The sequence below is a fragment of the Copadichromis virginalis genome, linkage group LG3 (assembly GCF_057382275.1).
Source record: "Copadichromis virginalis isolate Kocher_CV1m ecotype Utaka linkage group LG3, C_Virginalis_male_GT1.1, whole genome shotgun sequence".
Classification (NCBI taxonomy): domain Eukaryota; kingdom Metazoa; phylum Chordata; class Actinopteri; order Cichliformes; family Cichlidae; genus Copadichromis; species Copadichromis virginalis.
In genome coordinates this window covers 26,549,494-26,565,024 of record NC_140620.1, presented here as the reverse complement: position 1 = coordinate 26,565,024, position 15,531 = coordinate 26,549,494, and the positions used below count along the sequence as shown (strand labels likewise).

General features: G+C 44.1%; 1 protein-coding gene across 2 annotated transcripts in view; it reads right to left on the bottom strand.

Annotated features, from left to right (window-relative positions):
- Positions 1 to 251: 251 nt before the first annotated feature.
- LOC146713725 (F-box/WD repeat-containing protein 7-like) overlaps positions 252 to 15,531 on the bottom strand; it is a 47,163-nt gene continuing 31,883 nt past the window's right edge. For both annotated transcript variants that reach the window (XM_085450078.1, XM_085450079.1), the window contains 12 exons: positions 15,165 to 15,247; positions 13,812 to 13,947; positions 13,103 to 13,237; positions 12,882 to 13,005; positions 11,259 to 11,386; positions 11,065 to 11,178; positions 6,265 to 6,446; positions 5,827 to 6,052; positions 5,653 to 5,719; positions 5,088 to 5,231; positions 4,142 to 4,291; positions 252 to 3,306 (listed from right to left, as the gene is read on the bottom strand). In XM_085450078.1, coding sequence (XP_085306204.1) covers positions 3,173 to 3,306; positions 4,142 to 4,291; positions 5,088 to 5,231; positions 5,653 to 5,719; positions 5,827 to 6,052; positions 6,265 to 6,446; positions 11,065 to 11,178; positions 11,259 to 11,386; positions 12,882 to 13,005; positions 13,103 to 13,237; positions 13,812 to 13,947; positions 15,165 to 15,247 — 1,623 coding nt within the window. In that variant the 3' untranslated portion in view covers positions 252 to 3,172. The remainder of the gene's footprint in view (positions 3,307 to 4,141; positions 4,292 to 5,087; positions 5,232 to 5,652; positions 5,720 to 5,826; positions 6,053 to 6,264; positions 6,447 to 11,064; positions 11,179 to 11,258; positions 11,387 to 12,881; positions 13,006 to 13,102; positions 13,238 to 13,811; positions 13,948 to 15,164; positions 15,248 to 15,531) is intronic.

Sequence of the window (15,531 nt, the reverse complement as noted above, 5' to 3'; positions counted from 1 at the left end):
TTTATGATCAGCTGCAGGTGAAACGTTTAGAGGACATCTGTAAATTGCAGACACATAACCTGCAGTGTTAATACAACACAGGTGTGCATCAAGAGTGAAATCCAACTACCATAAAACTGAGTTACAAATTCTTCTGGGTCACTTTGGTTTGAGTTTTTCATAATAAAAGTCAGAGGAGCTGTAAGAAAAGCAGCAGAAAACTCCCATCACATTTCAAAAGCAATGTTTAAAACACAAAAGACAAGCAGTCAGCACTTTATAAAACTCATCTTTATTGATTCAGAGTCATCCCTCCATCCACGACAATATTTTCTCTGCTGTGTTCTTATAAAAAGCTGAATATGTACATCCTCTTGTATTTACATTATTTTACATGATTACATCGTCAGAGAGCCTCACACCTGCAAAAAGGTCAACTCTCCTGCCTGAAACGTATCACCTGTTGTCAGGGGAAATGAACAATAGAGCAACTTGCTCGTGGGTTGTTGCCTGGCAACAGCAGCTTATCGGATTAATATCGGTAAAGAGGAATTGTTTTTAATTATTTATCTTATTTTTCTAAATATTTCACAAGCTTAGAAAAACATGCGGAGTGACCCCATGTGCTGCGGCAGTGGGTTGGGAAAAACACAAATTAAAAAAGTAATGGAACATATAATGTAGTGCAATGCAAGTTTCTAATGTGAAGTCGTGACGAAAGTACAAACTAATAACAATAAAGTCGATGCACGTCAAAGAGTTTTTGTGCACTTTACATAAACTTTCCTCAGACTGTGTGTTTAACAACAAAAACTGTAGCTAACACTAGGCTGCTAAACATCTCCTCATCAATCAGCTTAGTCCTGCACAAGAAGGTGAGAGGGAAAAATGATACAAAATACAGGGTGGAAAAATGTCCTAAAAAATATACACAAACCACTGATCAGACTTAATGCTGATTATCTGATAAATCATAGAAAGACATCAAAAGGTGGCTGGAAAACATAATGTGGAGAGCAGACTCAGAGCATAAATGTGGCTCTTTAAAACCTGCTTTGTTCTCTAATGAGAAACAAAACAGGTTTTATTTTATGTCTGTAATATGACTTAAAGTAAAAGCACATAATTACTTAGGTATAAAAATATTTTATCCATGGAGGCAGAAAATGTTCACCGAGGTCATGTGAAGTGTTCAAGGGTCGTTTTCACTTTTCTCTTCTTTATTTTAAAAACTGTGTTAATGCTAATGTTAGCAGCTATGTGTAAAGGCAGGAGAGGCCCCAGTCATTCAGGTCTTAGAGAGTGGTGTGCGATTCCGTGGCAACTACTGGTCGCTATGGAAAAATGTGTATTCCCAGACTCGTTGGAGAGTAGTTTCTAGCAACTGCCTGTAGTTTGCAAGGAAGGCGTCGCCTTGTCTGCAAACATCACCAACTATGCAGCTGTTAAACTGAGAAGCACAACACAAACTGAAAACAGAGATAGTTCACCTTCGAAATAAAAGTTGAACCTTTTGAAATGTACGTAGTAAGAAGCAAATTTTCTGTTTTGTGTTGGGGAGCAGTTGGCTAGTGTTTGCAGACAAGTTGGCAACTTCCAAGCGAACTACGGGTGACCACAACAATTTGCTAGCAACACAGTCACAAGGTGGTGCAGCTCAGCCTTCGTGATCAATTTCACAACAGGTAAGTGGTTCATAACCTCTGCACAGCTGAATGAATGACAGGTGTGCAGAAGGAAGAAAAATGATACATATAATAAAATAGTACCTAGCAGCAGTCAGCAATCACTTAGCAACCAGTCAGGGGAATATGCAATTTCCCCTAGCAACCAGAGGTTTCCATAGTATCAACAACTGCTCTCTAAGCCTGCGTGACCGAAGCCTAAGCTTTTAAAACATTCAAGACTCTCTCATTAATACTGAGCAGAAAAAAGGCCTCTCTCACACACAGAATGAGTTTAACAGCAACAATAACTCCGTACTTACAAAAGATCGTGTGTGCAGCCCCCACCCCCTCCAGCCCTGACGGCGAGTAAATAACCACAACCCTGAAACTGAAGGCGCTAAATGGAAGTCAGCCACCTTTTGAACTGTTAACTCCTGTGCTTTCCCCACTTTAATACTTCAGTGTCTCAACAGAAACAGGCTAATGCCAGAGCTGAGCAGCAGCCGGTGCCACCCCTTTGAAAATGTTTAGGTTTTTGGCAGAAAGTTGTTGCACTACAAGTAAAACTGCGGCATAAATCATTTGGACATGTGCGTCTGCGAGTGATTTAGCGTGCAGTAAACCAGAGTAATCGCCTTTCTCTCTTTAAAATAATGTTTCTGTAAAGCTTGACAAAGTTTCCAGTGTTACAACCACTGCAGATGTGAGGCTCTGCCTGTGGCCAACATGTTTCGAGGGTTTAGTCTTCCCTCTTTTTAATGATGGGAAAAGAAGCTTTAATTCCCGAATTTCACCGTTTCCAACGAATCCCAAGCACCAAGCATGTAACTCTGCCGCAGGATCAAAACACGCTGTTTAGAGGCAACAGAGATGAAGAATTTGGCTCAGCTGCTGAGAATAAATGTGAAACAATGTGATGGTTTAAAAAAAAAATACTGACTAAATGTGAGGTTTGGTTTATATGCTGTGACATCGCTCATCGCTGTTGCCTCTAAAAGTTGCCCGTGTCTCTCCAGCTGCCAAGATTTGGTACATTTGCATTGGTTAAACAGCATCTTTGACCTCCTTGTTGGTTCAGCAGCAAAACAAACAAACAAACAAACAAAAACAAATTGTTTGCCCTCGTTCTTCCTCTCATTGGATACATTCAAGAAATCCAACACTTCTCTTACAAGCCGTCCTCTCTGGGCCATTTTGATTGAAATAAATGCACTTGTTTGTCCATTTACACCCATGTTTTTTGTCCTTGTGGATTTATCAGTCACACTGTTTGAATTATCCACACTGGGTTCATCCACCCGCCTCTGCCAGCCAATCAGAGACGAGCTGTAACATTCACATCTATCAGTTTGACTGACGAGAAGAGTCGGATCCAGTCAGGACTTTGGTCAAAAAAGTCAAAGTGTGATGAGTTTCTGTTACTTTTCTTTAAAAAAAAAAGAAATAAAATAGCCGACCCCCAAATCCTTTAAAAAAAAAAAAAAAAAATCTGGGCTTTAACCGCGTTTGATGATGTCACTTCCTCCTCAGTCCGTCTCTTTCTTCTTTTCGTCCAGGTCAAAGTCCAGCACGAGAAGTTTGGTCTCCTCAGTGCCGTTTCTGCTGCCGGCGGCGCACACCAGGCGAGTGTCGGACGCTCTGATTCGCCACACGACTCCACCTGGATCAAAGACGTGATTGGTTTAGCCACAGACATGTGATAACAGGTGAGGACATAAATAAAGTTCAGGTACTTATATATTTATTCTTAATATTTAATAACAGAGTGAATACTGCATCTACCTGCACCATTACAGTTCATTTAGCGTCTTTTCTACTGAAATGTGAATGTATTTAATCTGTTTGTTAGTTCCACATTAAAATGTTGACACTACAAAAAACCACATAATATATAATTGAGTCAGTTACTAAAAATATCTTCTTTGTATCATTTTATATGATGATGAAGTTGAGAATTTATTCATTTTTAATTTGTGTATTTGTTGGACTGGGAAACACCGGTTGCTATAGAAACGTGTACTTTCTGACAAGATTGGGTGAAACTGGTTCCAAAGAGGTACATGAGCTACACCGAACACCACACTGTGACTGATTTAGTTGCTAGCAGACCGCCACGGTAACCTGTAATCTGCATGGAAGGCGCCGCAAACACAAACCACTCACCAATCACGAGTGAAATTGTGAAAAGTGCAGTGCGAATGGGATACAGGCTGCTTGCTTACAAATTAAACGTTGTGCTGTCATGCACGTTTCCAGCTGTGCAGGATGGAAAAAGTGACTGACTGCCTTCAAAGTGAAAGAAACCCCTGTGTTTGCAGTTTGTGCATTTTCAAACTTTCACTACAATTCAGTGAATGGCAATCACAGCAGCCTTCTAGCAAAAAACAAACAAACAGAAAAGCAAGCACCACATACCTCTTTGCAAATGAATTGACTCAGTAACAGCCAGAAAAATACATTTTCCCTAGCGACCTAAGGTGGCGCGAACTCCTCACCTGATCCTCGGCTCTGCAGCGCCACCACGTCCCGCAGCCAAGCTCCGGTCCGCAGGTCCCACAGTTTGACCGTCCCATCGTCAGAGCTGGACAGGACCAAGCCACGACAGAACTGCAGGCACGTCACCGCCGACTGGTGCTTGTTGGGACCTGAAAAGTACGCATCATTACACCGTGACCCTTGACCTCAACCAGTTGTCTCTACATGAGCAGCCTTTCTTCTCAGCGGTATCACTTTATGCATCCTTTCTTATATGAGCGTCAGCATGTGCATCTTGATATAACACCTGATTTCACTGAGTTGTAAATTCTCATATTGAATCATTTCCTCCTTCTTTGGCTCTAAAATATTTGCTGCTTAAAATATTTACTGCTGGACAGATTTCCAAAAAGAAAAAAAGAGAGAAATTACATGGACATTTACAGTCCCAGAAAATAAAGTTCAATACCACTGGCAGCGAGTCCAATTTTTCATCCAGTCACCAAAAACCCTTGAAACCACTCACATTCCCTTTAGCTGTACTTTCTGGCTAAATCCATGTGGCTCGAATTGCCCGCACATGTGAGCTGAACAGATGAACAGCAAACGCTGTGAAATCCACAACCATAAAAGACTAAACAGGCCGTCACAGACTTTGCATGAAAGTATCCTCAGAACTCGTAGCAACAAACACCCTGTGGTTTGTTTTATTTCTCACGAGTCTGACCACAGCTCAGGTTCACTTTCTGCCTCAGACCTTAACATGATTATTCACGTCATCTCAGAGCCTTTACAATGCCCCCTGTTTCCTCACTTCCTCCCAGCGGGTTGCGGACTTTTGAGTCAGCCTGTTTTATTGCCGAGTCAGCGATCTGGCGCAGAAGTTCCACGGCGACCCTCACCTTCAAGCTGCTCTCATTGTTTAATCGGACAGATTCCCTCTAAGGGACGTTACCAGCTTCTCACCTTGCAGCGTGTGGAGACACTGTCCTGTCCGGATGTCCCACACTCGCACCGTGGAGTCGGCATTCCCGGAAACCAGGATGTTGTCTCGAAGCTCCATGCCGCTGGTCAGCGATTGGTGGCCCGTCAGCGTGTGGACACACCCACCTGAACAAGAGACACTCGTTTAGCTTAGACTGACACCCATGCGTTTCATTTTTATTTGCAAATTTTTATATGATTACAGCAGGTTACCACCAACAGGGGGCGCTCTGAGCATCACTGTATTTATTCTGTTTAAGTTAGATAAAAGTGAAAAGAGGTGATTGCAGCAGCTTTCTGCATTATTTGCCACAAACCATTAAAAATCAACCATATTTGTTTTTTTTCTTCATTTATCACAGAGAAAGAGGCGGCCGTGTTTCAGTTATGTTCCTGTGCGTTATATGTAAAGCAAAATAAATCTATAGTAATAATGATAAACTCAGCCCGTCATCCAGAGTTACTGCCCCCTAGTGTCTGAATACAGAAATAAACTCATTAAATAACTCAAGGTTCACAGTGAGAAAACAGAGTCGGTGAGGTCTACCTGTCTCTGGGTCCCACACTTTGATTGAAGTGTCCAACGAGCCGCTCACCACGAACACGCCGTCAAACTGCAGAGAGGGGTGGGAGAGGTGGAGTCAAAACCAAAACAAGGAGCTCAAAGATGCTAAACCGCCTCATGTAGAGCTCAGTTTAAAGACTCCTGCTCTGTGTTTACCTGCAGCGAGTACACTCTGTTGGTGTGTCCCTGCAGCGTGTGCAGGCACACCTCTGTCTCGGGGTCCCACACCTTCACCATGTAGTCGTAGCCGCCCGACACCACGCGGCGCCCGTCGTACTGAACGCAGCGCACCGCCGCCAAGTGGCCAGTCAGGACGTGCTCACAGCGGCCAGTCGACACGTCCCACACGCGCAGCGTGGTGTCCCGAGAGCCCGACACCACCCTGAGAAAAAGAGAGAGAGAGAGAGGCATTACATCGCTGCAGTGACAGCCAATCAGGTCAAGGTGAACCAGAGGTGTGTGTTTGTATCTCTGTTAAAGCTGCGCTGACCCAGTTCTATGAGTTCATGTGTAACATTAATTTGTGTGTGTGTGTGTGTGTGTGTGTGTGTGTGTGTGTGTGTGTGTGTGTGTGTGTGTGAGTGAGTCTGTTACCGGTTGCCGTTGAGATGCATGCAGCGCACGGTGGACGTGTGTCCGTAAAGCGTGTGCACGCACTCGCCGCTTTCAGCGTCCCACACGCGCAGCGTCCGGTCTGTGGAGCCGCTGATCACCGTGGTAGCCGCCATCTGACTGCACCACACCCCACCGGTGTGACCCGTCAATGTCCGCAGACACTGAGGGAGAACAAAAGAAGGATACATGATGATTAAACAGTGTTATGATTGAATTTAAACTTTGCTTTTAATTTAAATGATAAAACGCATGAAAACATTCAGACTGAAGACCAGTGATTACAGATAAAGTTGCATTTTTACTGCACTTCAAGCTCAAATATTAGAGTTTGCATTTGGAACAGTCGAGGTCGAAGAAAAGCCAACACGTTCTTCCTCATTCACTAAAGATAAAGGAATAAAGAAATAATCTGCTGCTCTTATCTGGGCCAATGAAAGCTGTTATTCTGGGTTTTTCCTGCTTGGATCAAATTAATTAAACGCAATCAAAGCCTGCAGTTTGCACAAACACAGCGAACATTAAACGTCTCTCTCATTGTTTGCGAACGCGTGTGAGTCAATATTTATTCCACTTTCATGGACAGCCTTGAGAGACAAACGCAGTTTCACCTTGAGGGTGTTGTAGCGATAGTTGCCATGGTAACAGTGGCAAAACTTTGCCTTGGCAACTGTTGCGGACACGGAGGAAGACACTGCGGGCGTCGACACGAGCGCTCGCTGTTACTACACGACTGTCAGCGGCTCGTACGCGGCGGCGCACACGCCTCATCACCCCCGCAGACTAAAACATCGTGAGGGTGTGTGTGTTTTTCTTTCTGCAGGGAACAAAATGACTTCACACACACACACACACAGGCAGGTCTAGGCGGATGAGCGAGCAGGTGTGGCGGATTAAAGAATGTTTAACCGAAACCAGATGAACGACCTGAGTCTGCGATCTCTCACCACATACTGAGTCCTGCGAGGGTTACTGTGGTTTATATAGTACACTCAAGGTATCCCACAATGCCTCACTGTGAGTAATGTACAACCAAGGGTCACTATCCAAGCATTGTATCCCATCATGCATTGTTGCTGGAGTAAGAGGCGCTGGTTGGTTTACAGGACAGAATTTCATGAATGACAGGAAGTCTTCAAACCCTGAACGCAAACACACACTGGAGCTTCATCAGAGTGTGTGATTGTGTTCCTGTTATGACACGGGTCAGCAGAGATGAGCTTCCTCTGAAGGGTGACCGGTCTCTCCCTTAGAGGCGGGGTAGAGACTCGTGAAACGAGCCATGGTAAACGGCACCTCACGACAGAGTTAATGTCAAACTGTGGCTCTACCGCCTGAGCCACATGTAGAGCAGCTCATGTGTGAATGTCAGACACAAAGCACTCTGGCGTAGAGAAAAACGCCTGTTGCATGGAGAGCTTTGAGCGCTGCATAAGAACCAGACCATTTATCATTTTCCAAAATGACGTCACATGTGCTGTCGTGAGCCGCCGCAGTCCTGCATGTCTCACATTTTACAACTTTGTGTGTTTTGATGCTGCAGCTCGGTTAAAGACGTGAGTGTACCATCGTGTGGGTTTAACTGCAGTCTTAACAATGCACCAGCAGCTCACACATTACACAGACGGACATGCGGCAACAGTGTGAAAAAGATGAAACTTTGTGGAAAATACTCAAATTCTCATGATGTGGAGGTTTGTCTGAGTGGCAACGCCCGTTGGTCTGCAGAATGCTGCTGCGGCTAACAGCAGTGATAAATGGATGTGACTGTGTGACGTCACCGTGCCATGCAGTGTCCCACGCAGCGGGTTTACCGAGGCTTAACTCTTTCCACCTTTGATGCTTACAAGGATTTAGTTTGTTTCTCTTTTCTGAACCGAGTAGTTTCTGTCATACTTCATAACAACAGGTGAGCGTGGTCGCTGCCTACACAGCTGTCCTCGGAAAAAAAAACAGAACCTGTTCGTCCGTGTAGATTCTTGGTCATAAGGTCACAGTAGTCTAACGAGCTTAAAAAGAAGGCGACAGGACTTCTGGAAGCTTTTCAAATTCATGTACAGGTGACAGAAGTCATCATTAAGCGTACAAGGGAGTTGGTCTAATACCATCTTAAGGGGAAAAGAGTTGAGGAGCTCGGTTACTCAGGGGCGTCCTCCACACCGACAGGAACCCTGAGGTGGTTCAGGATGGGGTGTGGATGCCTCCTGGGCACCTCGTTAGGAGGACACAAGCTCTCAGCTGGCTTGGGAACACAGCGTCACCAGAGCAAAGAGGACGGAGGAGGTGAAGGTGAAGGAATCACAACAGTCTGCTGGTGTTTTAAGCCCGAAACATGTTCAGGATTGTTCTTCTGGTATTACTCTCCTTTTCTTAAAGTGGACTTTCCTTATAAAACAAGATGAGCAAACAGTAAAAACACTGAAACCAGGAAATCAAGAGCACAAGATTGAAGCAAATTGGTATTACATGAGCCCGGCCTTAGTTTAACTTCAGCTGAAATCTCTTCAGCACAATCAAAGATGTCTTTGGCATCCTGCTCATGGTTACTTTTGGAGGGTTTTAAACTATTTTAAAAGGACCTGCAGGGACCCATAAAACTGTTATTTGGTGTAAAACAACGTCCTCTTGCAGAACATTTTGCAGAGTTAAATTAAGATGATCAGTTGCAGCACGGACGTGCACTTGCAATCAGACAGCTTCTTGGCTTCTGCAGAGAGGGCTGCACTTTATGTCAACATTACATTATCCTTGTCTTGGTGCAGCGGGTAGACCGAGAATCTGCAACAATGGCGAAAGCTTAGCTGGCTTAAGATGAGTCCGGGCATCTTTTCTCTGAGGACAAAGGAGGGATTTATATTCCAGCAATGTTCCCTGTTTATTTAAGGAGCTTTTCATGGTCTGAAATAAGGTAAACGAGAGCCTGTCACCTTTCTGAATCCACTCTGATTGCATATTGTGTGTTTAACAGTCTGCGGGTGTTAAACAGGAAGGTTTACAAAAACACGCCAACAGAAACAGACACTTTCTCTACACCTTTAACACAAAAGTGAGTATTCAAACAGAGATACCTCGGGTGGTGTATGTCTGTGTGTGTCTGTGTGTGTACACAAATAGCTTCCCAGCGACACACCCCGACTGACACGACTGCTCCGCCTGTGTTTAGTCCGTTTAGCCACTCTGAGCTTCTCACTGTCCTATTAGGTCACGCTGGCCTACATATTAAAATCTTATTCAGGTCAAATCTGAAGCTGAGTGCAGCTCGCACGCAGGAGCGTCCCATTATTTCATGATAATGTCTTTTACTGACGATTCTCAAGGTCACCTTGATTAAACACTTGATAGCTTCAAATTTAAACCCAAACATATTTGAGCTCTGATTCTTTGAAATCGGAGCTTGAAATGTGGTAAACATATGTTTGACTTCCAGACGATTAAGCCCACAGACTGACGGTTTCCTCTCGTCGCACCCCGATGTTCACATTTCCAGGCTGAAGTGAAATTTGTCCATGAACTCGAGCACCTGCTGTGGACTCGAAAGTCCTTCTAGAAGCAAGTCTAGCAACTCAGCAGCCATTCTGGATCAAATCCAGGGAGTTACTCATTGCTTTAATTGCTCTGTGTTTCTTCCTCTGTATGAAAACATGTGAATGAGCGCCCGGTTGCTAACTTGATCTACAGGTAACTCACTTCCTCCTGATGACAGCCTCCTACACAAATACCTGCCCAGGACAAAAGATTCACTCATTCATCTTTCGCTCAACCAGCCACACCTGCATCTACCTGCAGCTCTTCCATGTGCTTTGCTCACAAGTCTGAAGGCGTTCGCAGGAGCGTTTCACTCTTTAGTCTGAACTGGTTTCACATGTTTATGTCAGACACAAAAGCACTCCACATCACTCTCCTCACATCCTGTAGAGCAGGGATGTCACATTATAGTGTTTCTGTTAGTTTTTAACAGATTAAAGATAAACATCGCCTTCCTGTATTCCCCTGATGGAGGTGCAGACACCAAGTTGGCTCCTGAAGCAAAACCCTTCATTTCTCATCCCAGTTCAATTATCGGTCCAAATCATACCACTCTGACTCCAAAGAAGGAAACATTGAGATCTGATAATGGTGTGCAACAGCATTATCAGATCTCAATAATAATGCTGCCCATAATGATGGGCAGACACCACCCTCACTGATGCACATCCAGTCATTTTGTTGTTTAAGGGGGATTGAAACAGTTTCAGGTCAGACAAGAGCTTCACAGGTTACTTCTAGCAGACGTGTTTCAGGGTATGAAGATATAAATCCTTGTTCTTGCTCGATGAACTTGGGCTCATGGATTATGCAATATTTAGATCATCTTTACAGAAGATTTCATGGCAGTTTCTTAATCTTAATTTTGTCAAAGTCTATATGGTTTGTTTATTTTTAGGTTGGTGCTAAATCATTTATCTGATAGGCTTTATTGTGAAGTACTACAAAATAAAAGTCATATTTGTACCGAATTTGACTTGCAAAAATAAAAGCCTCACTTTTTTTAGTGAAACAGCTCCTGCAGCCCTGCAGAGTAAAAGGAGCTGCAGAAATATTCACACTGTATGTACTTTAATGTGTGAATTTCATAATAAAAGCATCGCTTCTAGAAATTTCACAGTTTTCCAAAATAAAAGCGCACACTTTGTTTGCTAGGCGACACAAACAATCACACACACGCATGTGATCGTGTGGTCGAAGCAAAAGAAAACAATCGTTCCCATAATCGATACGTCCGTCTCTGCTGTTGCGTCCTACCTTGCCGGTGATGGCGGACCACACTTTGAGCGTGTTGTCGTCTGAGCCGCTGACAATCAGGTCGCCGCTGAACTGCAGGCACGTGATCACATGATCATCGTGGCCTTTTAACACCTGCAAAGACATTTAAAGACAATCAGTTCACATTTACATCTCAGACCGATGCTGTTGAACCGAGGCGGTGTGTGCGTTACCATGGGTTCCCGTGTGTCCCCCTTCCTCCAGTTGGTCTCTATGCGATGCTGTCTAATGTAGGTCGATTTCCACTCACTGACTGCAGCACTTGATCGCCTGTGACGAGACGACGTGCACTCTGATATACCTGCAGAGGGGAGGGGGTAAAAGAAGAGGATATATTTCAAAAATGGGGCGTTCAGTCTCTCCCGTCTCCTCGCAGATGCGCATATTAATTAAAAAATCCTAGGTTAAGTTATCACATTCACTAACTCAGGTGTCCATGTCGCCCACCTGCATGGCGCAGTGATGAAAACACTCCATCAACCTGTTTTTTTGTTGTTGCCACACCTTTTTGGGAGGAAAATAGCAAATCTGATGAGCAGATTTAAATAAAGATCATAAGACAAAAACAGATTTCTAATGAACTTCAGAGTCAATATTTGGGAGGCCAGTCCATGACCGATGATGCTTCATTGTGTTTTTTTCTATCCAGGAATGTTTTTACTGCGAGATTACGTTTCATCACCATACCTGAAGTTCACTGTAGTGTAGTGGAATAGCATCTACTGTGACTTTACTAAAGTAGACCAACTTTAAGCCAACATTCATTAGTATGTAAGATGAGTGTGGTTAATGAAGGTTAGCTGCATTTATATTCTTGCTGAGTTCTTGCTAACGTCGACACCGATCCCGGCAGTATGGCAGGGGAGCTGATAATTAGCCTTATTTGTGAAGCTGGTGAGCTGCAGTCAGCATCGGCTTCATTAGTATGGCTGCGGTGTGGCGCTAACGTTAGGTAGCCTCATTGGTATGGCTGCTGAGCGCAGGCAGTGAATCTCGGCTGACTGGCAGAATTCCCAGGCAGGCGCGCGCGCGCGCACACACACACACACACACACACGCACACACACGCACACACACACACACACACGCACGCACACACACACACGCGCACACACACACACACACACACACACACACACACACAGCCACTGCATTGCGCTGAATGAAGGTGCAGTGACTGTGTGTGGCTGTATTTGCATGTTTCACTCAGGTTAGAAAGCACCATACATCCAGCAAGTTCCCGTCTCTCTATTTGTATTCTGGTTTCCATATTCCCCTGTGAAAACAGTGGAAAAACACCTGCAGCCTTCAGGTGCTACCTGATAAAACTCACACTCGCAACAGAAAACAGAAGGAAATTAATATAACAATGTGCTGCTGTCCTGGGCTTTTAAATGTAATTACCACCCTCAACCTCGAAATAAACTGCCATCTACTTCGTTTTGTCTTTGGTTGAATCATTTAAATATTGAGGTGCCTTTTCTGCATTTTTTTTTATTTGATTTGCTAAAGCTGCTGAGGTCCTCTCATGGTCAAACTTCCAGTCATTTTTTTATGATTTAATTATAGCTGAGATGATCATCTCTCCAAGGAACATTAACTGCTTCGTTAACCAAGCAGACAATACACATTTATCTAATGCAAGGCTCTTAATTTGGAGTTTGTTCATTTTTTAAATCAACCACAGTGAAGTGAATATCTCTGGATCACAGACCACGCAAAAGGTTTCTCTTAGTCTCTTAAGAGCTCAATCGTAAGTTAAGTCTTACTGAATAAAACGTGACGATCGTCATTACCTTCCTCGCGGCATTTCTCCCTCCACAGCAGGTTGTCTTCAGCCAGGGTCCTCCAGTTCCTGCAGGTCTGAGCGGCCTGCAGCAGGTCTCTGGGAGCCAGGAAGGTGAGCACGTACAGGGCTAGCTGCAAGCACGGTGATAAAACACAATATTTGAAGCGCACTGCTCATCAACGGGGCCACATCTCTCAGACAGCAGAGCGGACTGCTTTTGTGCTGTACCTCTTTGGGCAGAAGTGATATAAAGTCTCTCTGGAACTGAGGCTCAATGACCTGCATCATGTGCTTCACCTGGCTGGTCTCACACCTGTTGATCAGCTCGTCCAGAGCCAGCAGCCGCTCAGGGCCGCTCCACATCTGTGTGAAAAGGCAGCGAGGGGAAACATTAGCACAGGATGAAGAGACAAAGATTTACATTTACTGTTGCCACTAAAGTGCCTCCATATAAAGTGTTAACATTTTTGTACCGCTTTGTTTTCCTGTGTATTTACTGTAATTGTTATATTTCTCCTCTTCTGTGTGCATTTCAGGGTGTGTCATCTTTTACTTTTTGTTTTTATTCCCTTATCTCTAAACTGGTTTGAACTGTCTCTCCAAAGAGATCATGTTTTTATTCCCTCCATTTAAATGTCTCCCATCTCTTTGTGTGTCTGTACTTGTATGTTTTTTTAGTTACATAAGAACAGCTTGGAGGCAGCAGCACTCTGCCACTGTGTTTGTGTAGCGAGCGGAAGATACACCACACTTTACCAAAAATCAAGAAAAGCTGCAGTTTAGCTGCTGTCCTTGAAGAACCAGGACCAGTGTCTCTCTGCTCGGACGTGCATATAATCTGTGCACTGAAATTTTGCTAATTAAAAGTTCTTTGTTGGATTTTGTGTAAATATAGTCTCTGGATTATCTGAGAGAACATGATTGTACGTGTGCTGACCTGGAAGGTGTGGAGCCAGTCCTGCAGGCCGGAGGGTGGCGGACCAGAGGTGACGCGTCGTCGCTGAGCTGAATGTCCGTTAGCCAGTCGTAGGTCACCGAATGTGGTGGGCGTGGCCTGAACCAGACTGGATGGACTGCAGAGAGATGCAGGAGCAGTACAGCAGAAATGTGACTGTTTACCATCGTAAACCCATAAAACATCCATCCATGCATGTTACACCTTTCTTTTATCCTTTTGGTTTATGCTCTGAACTGGTAAAGCTGATCTAATTTAACCATTTAACATTCGAATTAAATCACTAATTCGCTATTAAAATTCGATACAAAGGATTCCTGGATCAAATCCACTGTGGCTGCTATATTCATAAATGTTAGGAGAGCGATGACTTTAACTTCTCTGGACACTGTGTCACAAAATCTGCATGGACAGAATCACCAATCAAAACCAACACAGGGAAGATAGACGCCAGTCAGAGTGTCGGGTCTAGTCGACGGGGTGTTTCTGAATGTAAACCCTGTCTTGCTGGTTCGTCTCTGCTGCAGGATGTCTGCAGGTGCAGATGAGAGCAACTAGAAGCCCGGGGGAGCAATGGAGAACTGAGTTAGCAGCCAACTGTTGCACGCTGCCAAAAGCAGAATGGATAGGAGACGCCGAGCTATCAGTGTGATACAGGAAGCCCAAGGCAACCAATAATCATTCCCCAGGTTCACCTACACAAACCTTGTGAGTTTGGTTTGCTTCAGGTAGACTTCGTCTTTTCGTCATGTTTGCTAGAGCTGAGCTAAAAACCAAGTGGGTGTGGGCTTTTGGGAAGGGGCAAAAAATGCACAAAATCAGCTTTGTAGCAAAAAAGAATGCACAAAAAAATAAATAAAGAGAAGAAAAAAACTCTTTGAATTTTGTGTTGCTGTGGGGTGCTGTTTTAAGGGTCATGCACACAGCATCACACGCTATCAGTGATTTGGCAACGAAAACAACTATATTGGGCAATGTGCAGCAGCAGGCAAATAATAATAGTAATAATGTAAGATGGGCGTGTTACGGGTCCAACTCATTAAAACCTTGAAGGAGCAACTGAAGCGACGGGTCCTGGGTGTAAACCAGACGGATGATTAACATTTATGGAGGTTCAGTTACATCGACGACCAGTTTTAAACGTGGTGTTTGTTTGCATGTGAAACTAGCTCCAGCCTGGGCGCCATTTTGGTGCAAAGCAGGTAAATCGGTGACAGGATCTTTGTTCACTTCATGTTATTAGAGCACATTAGCATGTTGTTCCAAGTATTCCTAGTTTAGTTCAACAGTTTTGTGAAAAGATTCGTTCTGACGTTAAGAAATCAAATGTGGTACCTGAGGTATCCATTGCCTTTGCAGTGCTTCTTCCCCGAAGGGAACGGCCGGCCGTCTGGACCATGGTCCAACTTCCTCTTCATCTGATGAAAGATAAAAAGAGAAACCATCACAGACTGTAACCCTCCCGTTTTGGAACAACAACAGAGCCAAATGGAGCTTTGTAGGCCAAACTAATTGGATTTACCAACCGAGCTCCCAAAGCCCCACTTTGCTGCACGCTGGTGATTTGATTATTTGCAAATACCATAAAATAAGTCTGTCAGATCATTACCTGATCCGTCTGATCAGGTAATGGTGAGGTTGCGCGTCATAAAGAATAAAGACTCTCCATGTGAAAAACCTTTTTAAAAAGCTTTAACTTCTC